Source organism: Pseudopodoces humilis, chromosome 3 (assembly GCF_049639895.1).
Source record: "Pseudopodoces humilis isolate 2021_Gansu_Grassland_sample_001 chromosome 3, ASM4963989v1, whole genome shotgun sequence".
In the NCBI taxonomy this organism is placed as follows: domain Eukaryota; kingdom Metazoa; phylum Chordata; class Aves; order Passeriformes; family Paridae; genus Pseudopodoces; species Pseudopodoces humilis.
In genome coordinates, this window is record NC_142202.1 from 60,202,003 (window position 1) to 60,225,764 (window position 23,762).

The window sequence follows — 23,762 nt, forward strand, 5'->3', positions numbered from 1 at the left end:
GTACACCTAAATCTCAGTTCTTCACTTTTCTAACTCAATAGCAACTAAACCACCAATTAAAGATCAGCATCACACACATGTGGTAAGCTGAAAAGCTAATTCCTGCAGAGAAGATTCAATAGTGGAAGTATGAAGCGTACAGAAAAAATGGTTGTGAGAAACAGCCTGCAAGTAAGAACAGAATTACCAAAATAAAAGTAACATATAGCAGGAGTACAGCAGCTGAGACATGTTTCACCAGGTTTTGCAAGGGAAGATAACAGCACGGAAATCTTGTGGATTTGGACACAGAGCTCTCTGCCAAGCAAGAGAGGTGGCACTAATGAAAGCACTGAAATGACAAAGACTACCATAGCAGGCAAAGGACAAGCAGGACACGATGATGTGACATCCAATCAGACGACAGGCAAAAGGAGAACAAGACGAAGTAGTATCTGATGTAGTAACAAAATATAATGTCAGCAGAAGCTGAAGAAAAGACAGGTAATATAATCAAAGCAACAAGACAAAAGATGACCTTTGTACCACCTTTCTAAACATATGTAAAGAAAATGATACGGCATGAAAAAGTGTGGGTATGTATCACATTTTTTAGTTTCAGAGACTAGAAGGAATGGCTAGAACTGTAGATTTTGGAAGAGCATCTGCTTTCTGCAGTCTGATTTGACAGCATTCATCTACAACAACAGAATTCTCTGAGAAAAACAGAGATAATTGCTTTCATAATTGCTGACGGACACAGCATTATTTTCATCATGCAGGTTTTCCCAAGAAAAACATAAAATCTTCAAATTATTTATGTTTATTGATTTCTTAAGAATTTCACGATCTTAGGTGGTTCACTGACTTAAATTTCAGAAGGTCATACCTCTTTAAAGAGCTTAGTAGGTACTGCAATGGCCCTTTCCTCCTCCAGATAGGATGCCCAACACCATGCTTGCCTTCCTTTAGAGGGTACAGCTATAAAGAAGCATAAAACAGTGAAATAATTCTTTAACTGTTAACATCAAGAAAAAAAAAATCCACAACCCAAGTTTGTAATAGTCTTGAATTTACATTTTATGAAATGCACTCATGGTGTTGATCAGAATTTATTTCAGGAAAAGGAGCAGTTCTGTGTAGGCTGAAAGGCACCTGGAACATGAAGGTTCCTGGTTTGTCCAGAAACATTTCCAGCAGTTCAAACCTTGATTGGTAACAAGAAAACGCTCCTTAAGGTGACAAGAACAACTTACAAAGTTTTGCACCAATGTATTTTTCCTTATTGCTCCTAAGCAGCATTAGGATATACAATTTGCAAATGTGTAAAAAGCTAAGTTCAAATCAAAAAATACCCAGTATTTTAAGGGACTCCTTTTTTCTCACATCTCTTTCTTTTAGTGGAAAGCGCTTTCAACTGGATACTTCTCATAGTAGGTTTTTTTTTAATCACGGTTGAAGTACCCTATTCTTTAACAGTATTCAGAACGTTTCTCACCTACTCTATCACTTTGTAGTTTGATGGTTTTGGGTAGAAAGGCAGTGATTTAACAGTATTTTCTGCAAGCCTTCAGAACTGTCACCACTGCATTTTTTCCCCTCAGGATGTCATTAGCATATGACAGAAACCGCCAGTTTCAGGTTTGTTCACGCAGTATGAACACTTGCATAGTAATTGCAATATTGCTTGCAGTCCATCTTAGTAATGCCTACAGTCACACAGCTCTCAGGCCTTGAAAATAAGGTACTACCTGCACTAGCAATCACCAGGAACTTCAAGAACAGGTGGCCTGAAGGCTGGCCACATATGCCTCCTCTGCACAGGCAGTTTAGCATTTCAGACCATAAGCTCACACCGTCAGAAGGATTCATCACGGTCCACACTGTGATTCTGGCTAGATCCAGACTGTGGGCTACTCACAGGAAAAATAAATCCTTTAAGTAACAGTCTGGCTTAGCATTTTTATGATTAAAACATGAACCATAACAATAGTGATGCCAAACTCTCCTGAAGAAAAATGATAATGTAACCAAAAGATAATAAATTTCAGAGTGATAGCGATCACTCAACACTATTAGAACACATTCATCTTATTCGGGATTTACCCAGTTTTTATCTATTCCATTAAAGAAATTAATTGTGCCTGGTTCTGAATACAAATTGGTCTTTTATACCAGTTTATACCTTTATACTGATGTTTTCCCAAATAAAAATAAAAAAACTCCAACAGAAGAAATTTATAAATCATTCAGTCAGTGGGCAGCAGTGATTTCCATAGAGCATCAGCTTTGTGCTCGTGTCTCACACACTTCTTATCTCTTCAGCCTTAGAAGCAACTGTAGAAACATTTCAGGAATGATTCTGTCATGGGAGGGGGATCTTTCATAACTTTTATTGTTGCATCTTCAACCAGCAGTTCACCTGCCTGGTGTACATCAGAGCTAATTGGAGTTCTGTGCTTATTAGTGGCCTGGCAACCTCTGCAATGCCTCCCCATCTACCGTAAGAAGCACTCTGGAGGGCAAGATGCACGTCTGTGGTTGGTGTACCACTGAGGAATAACAGCAGCTGATTCTCCAATTCTTCCTAAAACTATCTATCATACAAATAGCTTGAAAGAATAGCACTCATTTAAAATATGTTTTATTATTTTGCTTGATGCAGTATATGTCCCTCTGGATTGATTACAGCAATTATTCCTAAACAGTTCCATAAACTTGTCTATTTCCAGCACATAATGAAGATGCAAAATTGATCCCCAAGGAAACAAAAGTAAACTTCCACTTCTGCTTGATACATGTCTTTCAACATCTGGGAACCCAGTGGAGCTGATTCCCTCTAATACTGGCACTATTTAGAGGGATGAAAAGAAAAAGCCTAAAATGCACATTAATTGCATTTACACTCACTATATCCTCTCCTGTGAAGACTTAAAAATTTAATTGCTGTAAATAACACTGTCACTGTCCTTTGACTGTACTGAAAAAAATTCAATAGGGAATACAAGTTCTGTGAAACAACGCTGGCAATTCACAATAAGATATGGATATTACCTGAAGAATTGATGGTTGAGACTTTTGTTTCACAATCTAACTTACTTTGTTTCAAAATTGTTATGTCCCCTTTTCTTTTTCTCCTGGCTCTCTGTGAGACTCTCAAGATCCTTCCTTCTGGTTTGTCCTCCTAAATTAGAAAGAGGAAAAAAAAAAATTAAAAAAAATAAAATAAAATACAGTAACCTCATTAGCTTACAAGTCTGGTATGGTAAAAGTTGAGATACTGAAGTTTAAACTTCAGTGACTTCATTTAAATGGCTATTGACTCCGCTCTCTCCTACCTCAAGCAAACATGCAGATGTCTAATAGAAGCAAAGTGAGCCATCAGTGACAAATCACAGCAAACAGTGAAAATGGCAGGCAGGACTCCCACCTCTTGGCACTCAGCCAGCCAGCCTCGCCTGACCCAGAGACAGATCATGAAGCCTTCAGCAGACCTTGCTGAGACACTGATAAATAACAATATCTTTGGCATGTTCATGCTTCCAAAACAATTTAAAGGAAAACTTCTCACAGCTTTACTCTGGTTTTGTTTGTTTTTTTTTTTTCAAATGTATAATTGCCTTATTAAATACCAAATGGCACTGATCCTTTAAATTTTATTCCCCTTTTTTTGTAATAACAGTTTTGTGAGGACCTGAGCAAATGAGCAGAGTAAGTACCCATCTGTGAGGGCAGATGCATGGAGACAAAGAAGGTATCTGTGACTTTTGCCTAAGACACTGCTATACAGAGAGCTGCAAATTCCCTCCTGACAACTCTAGTGTCTTCAGTGTTTTGACAATTCGGTGGCTGCAAAACTCAACCCTTCTCCCTGAAAACTTCGCTACCCCCAGTAGTGTCACAGCTATTGGGAACACAAACTACAAGAAAACAAACATTATGGGAAGGTATTGTGGTAAGCTTTTTCTAAAATGAAGACTAAATCCAAAAGGAAAAAAAAAAAACCCACAAAAGGTGCCCCAAAGCAAATGATACTGCAACACAAAAGCAAAAAAAAAAATTTTGGCAATGACTTTTAACATCAAATTACACTAAGAAAATCCAAAGTATTCCCTTCTTAACTGTAGTGTAGCTTTCTTTGTAAATAAATTATTGGTCTATAGTTATTTATTCATGTGCAGAATGACAAAGTAACAGGGTTGTTGGGAAATATGTACTCCTGTTTTTCCATGCTGAAGACATGGCAAGTCTACATTAGCATCATTTTTCCTTTAAATTATTTTTGTTCTGTTTTTAAAAAAGCAGGGAAAAGACACAAAAACCAGTTTTTATCAATTCATTGTCAATAATTACAATTTACAGCTGAGGCATAATTAAATTGGCAAACCAACTACTTATTGTGGCTCTGACAAGAGTGATGAAGTCTCTTCTCTTTTTGGACTGATGGAGCTACTGACATTGCAATACAAGGCAAAACTGCCACCCAAAGACTTGCAGGAAGGGGTTTATGATGCATACTAACAATTTCATCAGGATTCTCCTTCTTCTCCCCATTATCCCGGGACTCTTCTTTCAGAGGTACTTTTGCTTTTCTTTTCCGAATGCCTTTAGAATCATCTTCTCCATTGCACTCCATGCTGGGATTTTCCTCCTTTGGTTCTCTATCACAGGAGTAACACAATGACACAAAGCCAATATTATTTCACTTCCCATATTCATAAAACAAGTAAAAAAGCAAGTAAACGTGTGGGTCCCATAGTATTACACTGAATATATTCTTAGAAATACTACTGAAAATTAAGTCTGTCAAAAGAATTAATCTGAGAGACACACAATAGCAACTGTAAAAGGAAAGCTGTCAGCTTATGCTGAACAAGTTTTACATGTTTTAAACAGTGTGTCTTTTTTCATGTACCATCAAGTCTCTCAGAGAAGCAAACTGTGAAATGTTTAGGACTGCAGGGCAGTTTAGAGAGAGGAAGGCAAAGGTAATTGTTACGTCTGACAAATCAAATTGGAGAAAGCTGGTATGTGACTGTACAAATTGCTAAACAAGAAATCAGAAGAGAAAACTTTGAAGCAATTAGCTAAAAATGAAGGAAAATGTACAAAATCATAAATGTTTAAAACTGCCACAGTCTAGCAATATGCAATACCGAATGGACACGCTAACACAAACACGCTTTTATGATGAGATGAAATACACTAGCTGAAAAAAGGAACCGAGAAACTGCAGTATGCTCATGTTTTCACTCACTGTCAGCTATAAAACAGCTCTTGCACTTAATTATAATTAACTTACCACCCCAACCATCTCATTACTGATTATCTTAATTCCAATGACTGAAACAGGGTGGGAGTCTGACACTGATTCATGCATCCCATAGACTGTTTTACTGCTTGCATCTGACAGCAGAACACAGCACACTGAGTGAAAAAGACTGCCTTCAATGTCAGTGTTAGACAAAACCAAATGTTGTTAAGGCATTTACACAAAAAAAACAGTGAAAGAACATTATAAACCAATGGTGACACTGAAACTTGTCTGCTTATTACCTCCCTCTGCCCCGCCATGAACATTTTATCCCACTGCTTCACTCTCATGCTGCATTTATGCCAAATTCTTCATTTCTATGCTTTATTATAGCACCTACTTGTTTTTTACTTGCTGGGCACATTTCTGGCTGCAAAATTTCCCTTCAGGAACAAACTCTTCTATGGTACCATAGCGGTAACAGTTTTCACAGAAAACAAGTCCATCCACTTTTGCAGTTTCCTTCAACCTTGTGGGGATCCCTGTCTTTTCTGAAAAGGCTGCACAAGGACAAAAGTTAACTTCACTTAGGCAGAAGATACATTCCAAACATCCTTAGCAGGCCTTGCCAGGCAAACAGAAAAACATCAGCCACATCCCTCTTGTCAGAATGAAGAACTAGGAGCTAGTGGTTGCATGAGATCCGGATTGCTGACAAGCAAGTTGGGTTTTCACACTGGAACAGGAGAGAGGAACCCACTATTCTACGGTTCTGCCACGGCCTGATGTGGCTACTTTTTGGAAGGACTGAATTTTGTGACAGGCACTGACTGCCCACCGAGTCATCACCGCTCAGAATCCATGACCTCATCTCCTGCTGATATGCCTATACCTAAATTTGGGAGAAAAGGGTTGGGGGGAGTTATCTTTCAATAGGTGAAATTACTTCTGGAAGCAAATCGCTGACTACAGCCTGCAGTCTCTAGCAGCAGGCTAGTTACTGCTCAACCTGCCTCAGGTCTACCAGAAGTGAAACACCACTCAACTTGTATCAAAGCAACCTTCAAATACCAAGTTACTCACTGATCCTAAGCTGCAGTTCCCCATAAGAGGCATAGAGCCTAGGAGAGGCTGTATCTAGGAGAAAACGCAGTTACTTTCCTCACAAAGAAGAATGAAGCACTGTCAAGTACTACAGCCGCTAAAACAGGTTGTTGTCTTATACCTCCCCAAAAGGCAAATTTCAAGTCACAAACTATTTATGTTGCTTAAGCACTGTACTGTCTTTGAAAGCAGAGTCAAATGAGCTCATGCATGCAGGCTATCTCCCCCAGAAGAATATATAATGGGTGTTATATTTACACACCAGCATCATAAGTGGTTCAAAACAACCATTTCTTCTCACAATGGAAAATTTTAGCAGTGTTTTTACTTTTGGGGAGCACTAAATTAATCAAGGACAGTGTAAAGTAGCAGCAGAATGCTTAGTCTATATGTTTATATGTCCATAAACAGAGTTCAATTCAGCAGAAACACAGTTTTTTGTTTAGGTTTGTCAGCCTGGAGGGGATGCAGTTGCGTGCTTTGCTGTCTGTAAGTGATCTCTCAGTCTCAGCAGAGAACCTGTTGTGCTACTCCACTATGACAACGGTGCTACTCTCATCACAGATTTGAAACTTGAATTAACTAACACTGCCTTGCTACAGAAGACATTTGTGGTCTGAAGCTTCTGATCTTGGTGGGGGGAAACCACTTTCCTACCAGTGTTAATGTCCCACAAGACAATTATGCTTTAATAGCAAGTGAGCAGCAAAGGAAAGCACTCACTGACTTCTCTTCTTGAGCTTACAGGGATGATTATGGAACAAAAATTGTGAAGTCTGCTTTTCAAAGGACTTACTGAGTGCATATTTTAAGAGAAAGTTGATAAAATGCAATACCAACAAGGAAAAAAACTAGATAGTTGTAAATAATCGTAAAACCAGTTGTGATATTCTCTTTCACGCTACTCCATCATTACTGGAGTCAGTGTAATAAGATTGCAGTAATTTATGACCATGTAAACCCACTTTCCTTGAACAAAAAAGGTGTTTCTTACTTCAGTATTTTAAATCCAGGAAACACTTTATCTGGTAGATAGATAGATTCAAGATAAACATTCACTGTTACTACACACTGATTTTAACGCTGCAAAAAAGCACAGTCGGCAGGAGCAAGGCATCTGTGGGGGTACACACTGCACATCTAACACTGACATCGGTGGTGGCAGCTGTGCTGGCCATACCAAGGCAGTTTGCAGTGCATAAATGAGCTCTAGGCAGTTAGCAAAGTCTGTGGGCAGTCTCGAGAACCAGCTCAACAAAAATTTCAATAATTTAAAATTCTCAATAATTAAAAGAAATTTACTATTTTGCAAATTAAATAGAGGGAAAATACCAATTCTAAATTTAGACAAAATTACTGTAAGGAAAAAAGTTGTGGCTGTAATTAAACTTCAGATGTTTAACAGTGGAATTATTTCAACTAGAAATGAATTTATTTTCATATTAATTTGCATCCCAAGAAACGGGTCATCAGAGATACTCTGTCCATTAAAGCAAGTAAGTTGTTTTTTTTTTATTTTGGAGGCAAGCTAAGGAAAGCTGATACATTAAAGAAACTACAGTCTACCACAAAAATATTTCCTGCTTCTTAACTGACCTTCTTGAGCAGTTGGAACCATCCAGGTTGTGGTAGCAGTTGCCTTTTTAACACTTTCCATCTCAGTTTCATCTGTAATTACTTCCAGGGCCCCAAATTCATTGACTCTAAACTGTAAGACAAAACAAATGGCATAGAGCTTAGTAAAAATTTACTAGAAGTCTCTTGGAGTATCTTCTATTCAACATAGTTTTTTACATAGTGTCCTCACCACATTGCCTGTTCTCTGTTTCTGCTTATCCCCATGGAATTCAAAACAAGCCGTTCTTGTTTCTATCAAGCCAAATGTGAATTCCTTATGATATCTATAAATATTAATTTGCAATAGATACTGATGCGGGTGCCTCCAATATCTAACTTAGGCACACATATTAAAAAAATCAGTAACAGAAATCCATGGGAACATCCCCTAACCATATGTTTTTCACTGCCAGCAAAATAACATGCTCCAGACACCGAGTATTCCTTCTGAGGACAAGGGAGCTGAATGAACATCACAACACCAAATGCTTCACGGTGTGCAGAAATTTCAGCTGAATTTCTGAAAACACAGTACTTCTCCACTATAAAGCGCACATAAACAAACATCTCAAGGCAGTTTATGAGGTGTTTAATTACACGCTGAATGTGATACTGCTGTCAGCCAGACACAAGGCTCAACAATGCCCCACATGCTGTGCTTACACTGGAGCACCACGAGTTACAGACGTCCTGCTGCCAGAAGAAAAGTTTCTTCCCAACGCCGTAGTGATTACAGCACTACCACATGAATATAACTTCTGCTTCCCAGTCACTGTGTGGTTTGCAGGCCCAGCTGGTTACATGGGTTTAGCTCAAGGCAGTGTTTTGTCCCTGAGTGTCTGCTCTGAACAGTGAAGGGGTGCCTTTGCTACAGAGAACAGGCCTTTGTCAGCGTGGTGCTCTTACCAACAGCTCTCAACAGGGAAAATTACATCTGAGAGAGTCCTTCAAAGCTCCCCAGCATCCACCAGAGAGGATATTCCTTCAAGGCCATAGCACAAAGCCTATTTCTGTTTCTCTGGTCAAGCAACCTTACCTTGGGAAAATGAGAACAAGCATTACACTGACCCTTTCTATACCTCCAGAGGCTGTTGAACACATCACACCCCCTCACTTTGGACTCTGCCATGGTACAGTATTGAACAGAAGCCATTCTGGCTGCAAGCAAAGGTGACTCTCATATATACACACCAGAGCAGTCTGCTTTCACCAATACAGTCCTTCCAGCCGTAACACTTGCAGAGATCCAACAGGTCCTAAGGAATGTGAACAGCTAAGAAATAATAAGCTGGGGGGAGGGAAAGGAAACAGAGGCCCTCATACAATCATATGATGCCTGGAGCTAAGATTTTTGCCTGTGATCAGCTGTTCTCACAACAGATATGAAAGCATGGACAAACTGCTGATAAATCCATCTGGACTAAAACACCATGACTTCAACTTTGAAAGGCAACCAAATGCACTAAACACCACGTGCTGATACTTCAGTTTGTGGAGAGACATTCACACAGTTCCACCCAAAGAAAAGCAGTGGAGTTACTATTCAGAAGAGTCTTACAGCTGACTTACACACTCAGTTTTGTTCCTATTTTAGTTAAGCTCATTTTTGCTATTGGTGCTTTGCTGCCTCTACAACAGGTGGATGTCAGAGGGAAAACCTTCCTTGCTTTCAAGAGCTCCAGCTCTGCAAGAGCTGTCTCACAGCAGGCAAGCTGTGAACATGAGCCAAGACACCTGCAGGTTGCTGCAGCCTACCAGCCGACAGGGCACAGGGAGGTTACTGAGCAGCTCTTCAAAACACTCTCCCACACCTTCATACAGCATCAGCTGGAACATCCATGCACCAAAGGTATTTCTGAACAGTCCTGGGGTACCAAAATGCCTGGGATACTTCTGCATGACTCAATCAATGGCCAGCCCTGACATCACACACAGTTCCTCCTCCACGGGGCCTCCTGTGGAATGCAAGGACATCACCGCAGGTAATGCAGTGACCTGCCAGCCCTTCTGGCTCCAGAGGGCTGACTGCTGACTGACAGGCACCAAACAGTGGAAGACAGATGACTGCAGGGAAGGCTGCTCCCAGCCACTCTCCCCCTGGAGGCTGTTAACTGCAGCAAGAGCTGAACCATTAAGGAAAAGCTCCTCAACAACCACGATACTGAGCCAGGTCTCAGTAATGGGGAGTGACAACTTGCCACTGCCTTAGCAGGCAGGAGGGCACAACAGTGCAACTGGGCACTGCCTCACTGATCACTGGAACTCCTGGTTTTGCCCGCAGCCTTGCCTTCACCAGAGTCAGAGAACTCTAGCCCCTGCCTGGAGGCAAACTTGGATTCATGTCTGCTCTCACTCCCTATTTCCCCAGCGACAGTGTCAGCACTAATGTATACACCAAGCTCTTTGTGGCTAACCAGAGCAACACCTCAGACCTGGGAAGTCATACTCTGGTTTTAGCTGGGGAGGAAAAGCCATGAACAGCTTGTGACAAAGGTTAACTGCTTAAAAACAGGATAAATAGATGTACAAAGCAGCATGCTGCACAAAGTCATCACAGGATAGCAGCTTCCAGAGCAACATGCCAACTAGTGTATACTGCCGGAAGCATGGCAAAAAAGGATTTTTTGGATCTAGATTAATAGTGTTTTATGTGCCTATGAAAAAATTCAATATATTTGTAAGTCTCTTCTACTTCAAGTGCAGGCAACAGAAAACCTAAAAGTAAAGGTTTCATCATAATATTTCCTCCAATCCAAAATACAGTAAGAGCAGCCCTCCCAGACGCTTCTCTAGGTGTCTTGACATTTTGAAATGTTAAATCAGGCGATACAGAGGGATAGAAACAGTGCCATTGAGCCAACTTCTGAGGGTGGATCCATAGGTTTCCGAGAAGTAAAAATTTCTTTTCTAGTCGCAAAACTCCTTAAGTAAATATGCATTGGATAAAGGGATTTCCATTCAATCTGCCTTCATTGCACCAAACAGTGAAACTCCTCTTGATGGAAACAAAGGCCATAACCAAGTACTTAACAAACAAACTCACAGAAAGGATTGATTTTTGTCACTTCGATGTTTGAAAGAGAATAAGTTATTTAAGTTTATATAAGTTATTTTGGGGTATAAATTCAATCCACTTGACTTTTGTCAAATGCCTGTTGGTAAATTTTAAGTAACCTCTTAAGGTTATTCTCTGTCCCACGCTATGAAGCCAATGGTCTTAATAGATCAGACAGTACCAGAGAAGAGAAAGAAACCTCAATAGGTTTCCTGAACAAATTCAAATGAAGATAAACAGGAATAAATATAGCATCTGTCTAGGAAATTTAACTTCCAGAGCTTCATGTACAGGCAAAAATACACATGTTCAATTAACTGCAATTCTGTTAATGCAAACATATTGTAACTGAGTTGGCAGGAAGAGTCCAGTTGCTAATAGATAAATATATATCACAGAACTTACTCAGCTGCCTTGTCTGCAGTTTCCACAAGTATCAAGAACAGTAGCTTCCATTTAAACATCATTAGATATTCCTTCCACTCAGAGCTGAGAAACATTTTCACATTCTCAGGAAATGATGCCCTGATATACTAAAAATTCAGCTTTTATGATTCTTAATTTTAGCCTCAGGATAATTTTAATATTCATTGCACAAATAATGAACATTGAACAAATAATGAGGGAAGCTAAGGCTTAAATAAATAATAATCAAACATTGTCAATACTTTCTGAACCATTTCTGACTGTCCACATGCTAAGTTTTTCTACAGGGACCAAAATTACTTTCAACAAACATTTAAAAAAAATGAAATTGTATGAAAATTTACACAGAACTGAAACAAGTATCATAAGCCACTGATATGAAGCCTTTGTCTATTGCAAGCAATAGTATCACACAAAGTATTTCATAAACGTTTCAGAAGCAGACAGATTTTCTGTTACCAGTGAACTGAAAGTCTGTTCCTGAATTTCTTTCTTGAAAAACTTCCTTTCATATTTTAATTTTCACGTATTCATGGTCAGTTTGCACCCATTTTCTCTTAAAGCCATGTCACCCTATGGATTTCATAGCTGTAGTACCCTAACACTTACTTTCTTGGTATATGAGAGAGCAAGGAATTATGTACCTCCTCAAACTTGATTTAATTGTGCTAAGCACAAGGTCCTTCTGTTCTTAAAAATTCTCCATCTTCCTGTTCAGCCTGCCATTCTTTGCCCACCGTGTGCTATGCTGAACCATGAAAATCCCAGAAAACGTGACAAAGCATAACTCCAGTGGGTTTAGAGAATTTCCATTTCTAATGGAAGTTCTTTGCCTTATCCTGCTGGCTGGAGGACACTGTAGTTCTATGTAGGGCTAATTGAATATTAAAAAGGCTTTCTCTTTCCCACATTTCATAAAAGTACTCTTGAGCATTTGTCTCTATGTGGGATGAACAAAAATGGCAAACAATGCAAAATGTCTATCATATTGCATATTAATTCTTAAAAACTCAAACCCGTTGGAAATGAATGGATACAGCCTAGCTTCAAATTAAGTCCCCACTGGTACACGTGTCCAATTCAGAGCAACACAGATCAGACTATGAATGTTTGCTGTTACTTGTGTCCTCTTAAGAATGTAAAAGGTCTCATCAGTTTCCACAGGTATCAAAGCTGCTACTGTTTTATATATGGTAAAATTATTATTTGGGAGGACAAAACAAAACAAAAAACAAAACAACAACAAAAAAACAGAAAAGGAAGAACAATTGAACTGCAAAGGAAAAAACAAAGAACAAAACCCCCATATATGTTAATGCACAGCTTTAAAATAAATTAGAAAAATCAGCCAACACCACCATCTACTGGGCAAGACAAGGACAAAGAGTTCATTGCAATAAAGACAATTGTTGCTGCATTCTGACAGTAACTTCAGCAACAAAACATGTCTTAACACTGTTACAGTGGTTGTGGACACACTCAGAAGAAATGTGCAAAATTTTCAATATCCAAAACAAAAGTAAATTGAGCAAATGCTCGATGCTCTTTATGCCTATGAAGCAGCTAAGCTTAAAGTAGCAGAATTCCACAGCAGTTTGTCAAGAGGACTGACACCTGCGACTTCAGTGATACAAGAGCTACACTTTGATCTCTAGCTAGCAAAAAGTTATCATCATTCTTGATGTTAATCACCGTTTAGTCACAGCGGTTTCAGTGGTACTCCTCAAATAAATCAGATCTTTTCTGGCATTTTACAGTCTTTTTAAAGTGAAAGAATCATCTGTCACCAGTGAATTGTCCAGCCACATGCCAAACTATTTTCTACGTATTACTTAAGTTGAACAAGTTATTAAATGCCAGAGCTTGTCCATTCAACCAGACCCCTCTTCCCTGTGTGTGATACACTCTTTACATGCACAATCGCATACTATTTCCACAGAACCCCTGCCCCAGGCAAGGGCTGAATAACTTTCAGAAAAATGAGGCAGCTGTTGGTATTTTTATACTCTTTTTTCAAGCAGTAAAGCCAGTCTTATTTACTCTATATGGTTTGAAAGCAAAATGACTGTTTATTTTCTTTTTTAAAAAAAACCCAACATACAACAAAGAGCACTTTCCTGAAAAAGCTTTAGGCACTCTAGCAATTACTGTTACAATGTAGTGTAAAGTAACTCCTGAAACAAAATCTCTGTTCTCAGCCACTTAACAAAAGAAAAAAAACCCTCTCTTTGGTAGCTCCTCATCCTTCTGAGTACTCTGTTCCCAGCTTATTTTAAAGCACTCAGTAAGCACATGACCCCTTACACTTTCCTCGTCACAAAATTTTTACTCTTTTAGGGATAGAGAATATTGGGGAAATGCGTTCCTGCACTTGCCAATTCTGCATCTTCAATGATGAGAAAGGATCTTGCCTGCACACTGCTACTCTGCAAGTATGGAAAAAGACAAACTTTAGCAGGATCACATGTAGGGTATCTAGGGCTCCCTAAATCATAATCAGCAGAAATTAAACTCCTCACCGTGACCAAGGGGGGCAAGGCCAGACCCACTCTCACTGGAAGGATGCTGTCAGCAAGAAAGTCAAGCACTTCCACCAATCTTGGACTGATTTTAAGATGCTTCAGTAACACTACAATAGGCTAATACTGAAGTAACAAAAAAGAGAGAACAGTTTGCACACAAAAAAGAAAGGGATTTTTCCTATCTGGGCAGGCACAAGCAGGAAGGAATTGCTATCAAATTATACCCTTCCAAAAATAAAAATAATAGGAGCATTCTTTCATCACTGCTGAACAAAAAGCTAAGGTACCATCAGAAAACACATCCCTTTAGCAAGAGAGACTTACATTTCCCCAGTATATACCAATACCTCAATCTTGTCTGCAGTAATGTTTATCTACTTTATTCTTAGACACTCCTCAGGCTCTTCCAAACCCCCCATCCCACTTCAAGTGCTCAAGAATTATCTCAGTACCAGAGGGCTTCCCACTGATTTCTCTACACTGCAAACTCAGTCTGCCTTATTATCTCCACTTGAGTAGGAAATTGCAGCTAAACAGACTTTCTTAAGGTGACACATAAATCAGCAACTGAGCCAGAAGTCAAGCCCTGCCAAGATGATGCTTATTGATCCAGAAGTTGACCTACAAGGCAACCCTGGCTCCGAATTATTTCAGCCAGAATATTTCTAAATCTGAAACACCAATATCTCATGGGAAGCCCAAGCTAGCAAACAAATAAAAAATGGCTACCTGCCAAAAATTTGGTTCCAGTGAGTTGTTCGGCATTGTGCAGAAAGTCTACGGTAGAAACAAGTGCGGTGCCAAGTGTTCCTGTGTGGGATTTACCTGCAATAATCACAAAACTATCCCTTTTCCTTCCTGAAACCCTCTGTCCAGTTGTTTGCAAGTTTAACAGCAGCTACAGCAAACAGCACAGGAGATTTTGTGGTAAAATGCCATGTGATCACTTAAGGGAAGACTACCATGAATACATACGAGAGAGGCCAAATTAAGATCCAAAAGCTAACCTAAATCCAGCATTTCTTGCCTTTGTAGTTTTAACGACTTTAATAGTCAAATTTCCTTTTTTTGGTCTTTTTTTTCCTTTACATAAAGTTCACTCACTTTATGACATTGCAAAGCTTAAACCAGAAATCTACAGCAATGAAGCAGAGCAAGAGCTAATTAATTACACTAGATTGCAACAGAATAAAGTTAATTTCACGTGGAAAGGACCAGGCCACTAGGTGGATCTGCTGGGGTTCACACATGGTCAAAGAAAGTCCCCATTGACCTTGCTTTCTGCTCCCTATGCTACTCCTTACCACCTTCCCTGAAGGGAATCCATCTTTTCCCTGGAGCAGCACCTTCCTGGTGCTGGCAGTGATTTAACCAGTCACCGGTAGCTGATGTTCCCCATGGACACCACTCCTGTGCACTATCACTGCCTCTCCAGATACCAAGTGCAGCACATGCCACCATGAGAGAACAAACAGCTTTGCACTGAAAAAGCACTGTACGAAGTTATTGCCTGAGACACTACTGATGTTTCCATAACAATGTGAGAAAAGAAGTTGTTCTAAAATCATCTATTATCTCAGGCAAGCTTGAACGCAATTTCAGAACAGTCACATGGAAGGATGTACTTTACTGCCTTGAGTTGCTGCACCCCTGCATTCAGAAACACAGCAATCCAAATCACTCTTGCCTTCTTTACAGCACTGCTGGAAATACTAAACATCGCTGGTCATTACTCCACCATTCAGTTCCACTACTCTATTTGGTTTCCAACAATATTTGCTGCCTAACTTTATTTACAAGTTGATTCCTTCATCATCAAATTTTAATTTTTTTTCTTTATGTTCAAGCACAATTTGCAGGCTGGAAATAACCAAAATTCTGTCCATGCAGTTTATAACTGCTCACTTTCCAAACACAGCACTAGAAAATGCATTAAGAAGTACTTCATAAACTTCTGTCACTGCAGTAGGAAGTGACTGTAAATTACTACAGCTTTTCCAATTTAATGAGTATATTTAAATCTTGAAGCCATGGTGTTACTGTGTGCACTCAGCACAGAGATTAAAAAAAAAAAAAAAGAGGAAAAAAGAAGAAAAAAGAGGAGAATTTCACATTTACATTCACACCATGCAGAATAACTGGTAAGCACTGATGTTTTTCAGATGAGCATACATTACTTTGCCTGCCACATGAAGGCATTCTGTAATTTGTAAACTATTTTAAATTCTACTGGAATTCAAGTTTTCTGTTTTATTTAAACATCTTGAAAGAACTAATATACAATGCTAAAATTTTTGTTCACAGTCTTCAATGCATCATACTGTACAATTTTTAATTCTCCCTACTCCCTGTGTAATTTGAAATTCTAGCATTTTCCACAACTACTCACTACTTATCTGTCACACAGTATGCTCAAAGCAGTGTTCAAGGAGTGTTAACTATTTTTGTGGAGATTTTTTTTACAAAATCTGTATAGGAATGTATTTCCACAGCATTCTCCAACTACAAGTGACAAAACCATAACAATTAACAGTGCCCAAAGTCATAGGAAAAGAACATTTTCAGCATTTTACTGGTATAGAAACAGATGCAGGAACAAGAGACTGTGTCTGGTAGTCATGAAATTGCCTACAAGACTTCCTAACAAAAATAAATAATCCATGTATCTACTCCTGATTTAGATGTTCTTCTGTACCATAAGAAAAGTTAAAGAAATTATAAGAAAACATTGAGAAAAGTTATATTTAAATGCTTCCAAAAAATTTTGCTCTACTTACATTACTTACAAAGTTTTGCCAACTTTTCATCTTTCTAGAACTCATATTCACAAAAATGAAGTGGCTTTAAAAGGAATGGATGCTCATATATACTTGCCTGATAATCCCAGGCTGGATTCTAACAAAGCACACAAGAAAAGATATTTCTTAAGACATGCGTACATCAAAATAAGTATGACGCTTCATCATGCAAGTAGTAAAGACAAGAAAATGCTATATGATTTATACAACTAAAAATAAGGACTTCAATTAGGTAACTCCCTAAAATGTCTATATTAAAAAGAAGCATTTTTATGTTTTACTATAGGTTTAATTTAATGCTAATATGCTGATATACAGTACAGTTTACCGAATTTGACTGTTCAATTTCCCGAAACATTTTAGGAAAAGACTAAATGTGAGAATTTAAGCAATACATTGTCTACAGTAGATATTTAAGTTATCGCTTATTTGTTATAAAATGCCTCAGACACTCTAATCTATTACCAAGCTACAAAAATAGAACATTTGTGCTTAAGTATCTTGCTATAACAGTGTTTTCACCAGATTTTTCAAGTGCATTTCAATGTAAATACACAACAATAGTTTGATACCTTTAGTGGAAGAAGCCTAGTACAATTTTTGAAAGACACACATAGGCTTACAATAAATAACTGCTACGTAAGGTCATTTTCTTTAGGTTCAGGACACAACAGTAAAATACTCTGTGATCAGGAAAGTTCAGGTAAATAATCCTCATTAACCCTATTCTGAGAATTCCACAAAGAGCATAACGTATCTTCAACAATCACATTTACAATTTCAAGTGATTAGTCACCATTTTAACCATCACCGTTTAGAAGCAGTCCTGGAAATATGAGTTGTTACCATTATCATAAAAGCTTAAAAGTCTTTACTATTTTAACAGCTCAGATTGTTTGGGTATCTGTGTGAACACCTAGTCTCTCACTGCATTTTGATGTTCCCCAGTACAGCGACCTTCTTGGGCTCATTCTGCATTGTTAGAAAATACTCTTCCTTCAGTTAGTCTTAAAATGTCTCCGTTTCAATTTCATCCCTTTCATCCCTTCAATCCCTTGTTTTTGTATCTAACAAAATGAAAACAAGAAAACAAACCCTCCAAATAATAAACCAAAAAGGAGCTGCCTGGCCAATACTCTGTATATTTCACCATTATGGGTAGACTACTATTGCAACTCTGAATGTACCTCCCCTAACTAATGCTTGCACCAAAGAAAGAATCTCTGTCCAGAAATCAAATATGTTTGTTTCCAAATTAAAATAAATAAAAAAACCCAAAAGAGCAGCCTTAAAATGAAGCTCATGCTTTCCTGAAAAGGACATAATAAACAATCTTCTATATGATTTCTTGAAGTTATCCTGAGCTACCTCCCAGTTCCTTTCCCTCACTTTACATGGAAACTTTCCCATTCCTCTACTCATTAGTGACTCAAACTTTGCTTCAGTTTCATTCAACATAGGGCAATCATAACTGAAAAAAGCACAAACCACTGATTTATTTCAGATTATTATATTTTCCTGCACTGTTCCCTTTTGTATTGCTCAAGTATTGTAATACTATGGTTCTCTCTCACACAATGTTGCATATTAAAATAGAAAGAAATTTTAAAAGCCTGGACTTAAAAAACACAGAACTGTTCAGGGATGTGGAAGCTCATCATAGCCTTGGCTATCATCATCACCATGAGATGATGAAGTCTGAAATCTTGAAAGAAGCCGGAGAAACAAATAATGAAACAGCAGCACTGGACTTCAGAAGAGATGCATGTTGGCTTGCTCAGAGATCTGCTTGGCAGGATCATACAGGAGACTGTTTTAAAGGGTAAATAGGACCAGGAAATCTGTCTCCAAGGACTTCACACCAGAAGAATGAGGCATGTCAGTACGCAAGAAGTTAAGGAAATGTGGATAAAGGTATGAACCAGGGACTCATGACTTAGTTCTAAAAGGAAAAGGAGGTAAGCAGAACATGGAAAAGGAAACTTCATAGACAAGGTGTATAGTAATATTGCTGTAGTGTAGACATGGAATTAGGAAATCTAGAACTCCATCAGAGAATAAACTAGCAAAGGTAACAAGAAAGGCTTCTCTCTGAGTACAGGCAGGAAAAGCAAACTATGAAATTGAAGGGAATGGCTGATGAGCTGAAGGGCAGGGTTGCTGTTCAGATAGACCTCAATAAACTGAAGAAGACGGGCTAACAAGATGCTAAGAAGCTCAACCAAAGCAGGCACTAGGCCCTGCACCTGGAACAGAGCAACTGTGCAGAGTTCAGATCAGGGGCTGACTATCTGAGAACAGCTTTGCAGAAAATCTGTGAGTTGAATATGAGTCAGCAATGTGTCCTAGCAGCAGAGGTGGCCAGGAGCACCCCAGCTGCCTGAGCAAGAGGGCAGCCAGCAGGACAGGGGAACACACCATTCTGCTCCAGTGAATACTGATGAGAGCATATGCAGGCCACTGTGTCTGCCAGGAGAACGGCACTCACATACTGCAGCAAGCCCACCAAACCAGGTACAGGCTGCAGAAGATGACATGCACAAAGCTGAGTGAATCCATTTTCTCAGTCTTATGACCAGGAGAGATTTTACTGCAGTTAATGGGAGGATATAGAGGGGACGGAGCCAGGTTCCTCTCAGATGTGCACAGGAGAAGGACAAGAGACAGCAGGCATAAGCTACAAAAGGAGACATTCCAACAAAGTATCCATAAAAGGAAAAAATGACTATGAGTGTAGACAAATGCTGGAACAAGATGCCCAGAGAGACTGTGGTATCTCCAGCCCTGCAGATAACCAAATCCTGAGCAACCTGATCTAACCCGCCCTGAGGTCTGGAGTACTCAGTCTGGGTGGTGGAATGAAGTGCTCTGCAAAGAAATCTGTTCTGCAAATTTACTGTTCTGTGACTAAAAGCAAAAATTCAAACAAACCCACAAAACAAACAAACAACCTAAACACCAACACAAAAACATATTCACAACACTTATGTCCCAAATTTCAAACATTTTTTTTAATTTTACTTCAACAATAGAAATCCTTTCAGGCACCAGAAGATTTAAAGTTGTTTTAAATGCCACACATTTTCTTCTGACATTCCTTTCGAAAAATAAACTACAAGCAAAACACATTAGTTTGAATTATACGAGAATATTGACTTTAATCAAGAGGAAATAGGTATAAGACAGTCTCCAATAACAAAATTGCAAGCAAAGCAAAAGACACCTTCTGACAACAGTAAAAAGTATGAGATAAAAAGAAACTGAAAACAAAAGTTAGGATTTACTACAGGAAACTCAACCAGTGTGAAAAATGTAAACAAAATTACTACTCTGGTATAATTCAAATTTTTAAACTGCAACCAGCTCAGAAGCACTCACTTTATTATCTTTCTAGGCACCCACATGACAAAAGCACAGGAAAAAGAAAGTATTTTTAGAAATAAAAAGACCTAAGAATGTAAGACCATGAGAGTCAATAGCAGTATGAAAATTCTTAGTAGTACAGTAATATAATGCTCTAAGTGGACTGCATTTTCACACTTTTGAGATTTCTTTGGGATTTTGTGCATTTGATTAATTCTGTCTGTATAGTGAGGCAGTGCTAATTTATGCCTTCCTACGGGGATGACGGCTGTCTGTGCCAGCACCACAAACTGAATCAAGAAACTCCAGAGCTAAAACCTAACAGGCTACAGTCTCTTAACTCAGAACTGCAGATTCATGTTTTATTCATAAAAGCAGATACCTACACACGAGCTTTTCAAACGTATTCTTTTGTCATTTAACATTTTTATCTCACTTATTGAAAATATTACATATCTTACCTTTAGGTCACTTCCTGGCAAAGTACCTATGCCATCCTTCCAGTCCATTGCACTAAATACATCAAACTCCTGACCATTTCCACTAGAGGCAGATTCATTCATGATGCATGTACTACAAAAAAAAACAAAAAAAAACAAAAAAAAAAAAAAAAAAACAAAAAAAAAAGAAAAGAAAAGAAACGTTATCTGAAAATTCTGTAAGTGGTTTAATTCTTATATCACCAGATATTTCTTCTAATGCATTTCACAGATTTATATTAAATACTTCCCTCTGCACATTGGCAACATGGACAACTGATGACAAGGGTGATAATATACATGATGTAATAAAAGTAAGTGGAAATATTTCTAAAGCTTTGGAAATAATACCTGTTTCACGCACTAGGAGGCAATGGGGCTGTACTGGAGAGAAAAAGAAAATTTCAAGCTCCACATAAATTGACATGAGGACAACATCTTAGGTACACTTAAAAACATCTGTTCTAAGAAAGGCAGGACACGAGTGCACACCTTTAATAAATACATTAAGCACTGATTAACAGCACTGCATTTCTTTTATACTGGATAGCATGCTGATGTGAATGCTTTACCCAAGTTCAAATTAAAATTTTGAAATTAATTTGAAACTGTCAGTTTCCTGATCTGACTGAGGACACTTGAATATTCTTGATCTGTTTCAATAGAGATTCACTAAATTTTGAATTGCATTTGTTAAAAATTATTTCCATGTAGAGAAGCACATATATATATAGACCAGAAAAACCTACTGCTTTGCAAGACTTGACTTTACTGGAACCCTCTGTTTCAGAACAGTGAATGCAGAGAAGATAATATTTACCTTCAGAAATGTGGACATCCCTTTCTGTGATAAAAAATTTGCACAAACAACAGAAGTACACTGCACTTGCCTCTGGCCCCTGGCTTCAGCTCACCACTTATCACTGCCACAAACACACCATCAGCTGCACTGAACTGCAAGTGTTTGTTTCTAGACAACTTCTTCCTTTCCCCTTCTCACAAACCCAGCAATCTTTAAATCTGTGGCCTGGCACATAATTTACTCTTTGTTCAATGTGGAATCTGACTTATTAATTTTGATTCTGAATAATGGCTGCACTACTCCTGGCAGCTGAAATAATTTGTGGCAAAATTAGCTGTCATTGTTTGTAAACTATTAACAAACCTCACCACTTCTGAAATTTGTACTTTCTGAACTTTTTGGAATGTAAACTCTCTGAACTTTTAAACGAACACTTTCTAAGTCTCATACCCCATTTGGAGACTGCAAACTTTTGCTCCAAGTATCGGTAGTTGAAATTCAAATAGACAGAGAACTTCCTCAGAGCTTAACCTTGTTTTCTAAAATATAATTTCTAACTTAGGTCTCCACTTTGAATCAGCAAATACTCTCTGGAGATCTTGACTTTTCACAAAAAAAACCCACAAACAACCCAAAAGGTGCTATTTGTTCACTCTGACAACAGAAAAAGATGCAAACCAAACAGAAGTAAACTCAGATCATCTAGAAGCTTTTTGTTGAAAGGTTGAGGAGAAAAACACTCAGTTAACTTAGTTGTGAGAAAAACAATCAAATTGACATTGTATTAATCAGAAAAATAGTTTCAAACACTGTAACATCACCACTACAGACACATGTTAGTTTGGTTTGGGGTACACAATGTGAACTCCCTTCCACTTCTCCTAGGTTTCATCTTCGCTTCTAGCAGAAGTCTTTAAAATCCTGAGCAACACCTTACTCCATGAATACTTTCATTACACTGCAGCAACTACACAGTTATCAACAAGATAAGAGGATCTGGACCTCAGTCAGTATCCACTGCTAGAAGTAAAAACTTTTGCACTCCCCTTCATTTCACATGGTAGGCAGCGTTCACAGAAAGCTCTCTGAGAAAACTTCATGTCTTTCACATGACAAGTTTGAAGTAAGAAGAACCAAATGATTCAATGTGTCTTCCCCACCTTTAGGTAACTCTCTGTGAGAAATTATTGAAAACCATAACAACAACGTAGAAAAATTAATCTTAAAAAACATCAATAAATCTAAATCTAATCTAAACAAATTCAGTGCAAACTGAGAAATTCCACAAAACCAGAGAACTCATCTTTTAAAATCACTCTCAGGCAAAATTCACCATCCTACCTCAGGGTATGCTCCAACAACACAACCTGGGATCTCTGCTTGATCTGAGTACCAAGTGCCACTGCAAACCAATCCAAGCAGGCTTGACCAAACTGAAATGCAGCACTGTGGCAGAGGCACAGACCTTCCCTGAAGAACACAACACCCAAGCTGCTAAGGAGTAGCTGAAAAATGGGATCTCTCCAAGCACCCGTGAAGTTTTGAGGACACAAAACATGCTGGTTCAAGCACATTGGTGGAACAAGCTCCTCAGGATTAGCCTGGCTAAGCAAACACAAAGCTGTGTTCTGCATTAACTGAAGTCTCTAAGTAATCTTAAATTATCATTCTATTTAGAGGACACTTCACTCAACCCTCCTGTGGTTTATTACAGAAAACACGCTCCAATGATTTCTGCAGAAGGTATGACAGAAGTTGAGAAAAGACCTGGAAGGCTGTGGAGAAATGCTTCCTCTCGGCAGCTGCCGTACCACGGAGCAAGGAGCGTCGGACAGCACAGCTGCTCCATCAGATGCTGTCATCTCCCATAGTGCCACTCTCATTACAGATACGAAAATTACATGGGGGGTGGGAAACTGAAAGAGTCTAGCCTACCTAGGCAGGGAGTAAACCATGATAGGTAATGAAAAATTGGTAACAGAAATGTTCAGGGCATACTTGTCTCAAGAAAACATACAAATTCTGACTTAATTGCACGTAAGAAACTTTCCGCAAGTAACAAACAGCAATAATGATACATTCTGAAGATGTCTAAAGACATTCATTACTGCTTTCCTTTTGAAATTAATGTCAAAGGCACAATCTGTATACATTTCACATTCTACAGCCTTCAGAAGTGTTCTTGGTGGGAATAAAAAGGTCACAGGGCAACGCAGATAGAAATTAATTTACAAAAAGGAATCACTTTTAACAAAATACCTGTTTCCAGCTTTGCTGAGTTTGAACAGATGAAAGGCCCTTATCCCTCTACTAATGATAGTAAGAAACAAGATACACACCAATAAAATTGTTACAGCACTGAG

The 23,762-nt window shown here is 38.6% G+C and overlaps 1 protein-coding gene across 5 annotated transcripts in view; it reads right to left on the reverse strand.

Annotated features, from left to right (window-relative positions):
- L3MBTL3 (L3MBTL histone methyl-lysine binding protein 3) overlaps nucleotides 1-23,762 on the reverse strand; it is a 78,912-nt gene that overhangs the window by 48,267 nt on the left and 6,883 nt on the right. For 4 of the 5 annotated variants that reach the window (XM_005518344.2, XM_088052959.1, XM_088052958.1 and 1 more), the window contains exons 2-7: nucleotides 20,580-20,691; nucleotides 7,934-8,045; nucleotides 5,634-5,793; nucleotides 4,502-4,640; nucleotides 3,079-3,163; nucleotides 869-960 (exon numbers count right to left, since the gene is read on the reverse strand). In XM_005518344.2, coding sequence (XP_005518401.2) covers nucleotides 869-960; nucleotides 3,079-3,163; nucleotides 4,502-4,640; nucleotides 5,634-5,793; nucleotides 7,934-8,045; nucleotides 20,580-20,691 — 700 coding nt within the window. Of the gene's footprint in view, nucleotides 1-868; nucleotides 961-3,078; nucleotides 3,164-4,501; nucleotides 4,641-5,633; nucleotides 5,794-7,933; nucleotides 8,046-20,579; nucleotides 20,692-23,762 lie in introns of those variants that run through there. The other variant, XM_088052961.1, reaches the window with a different exon arrangement.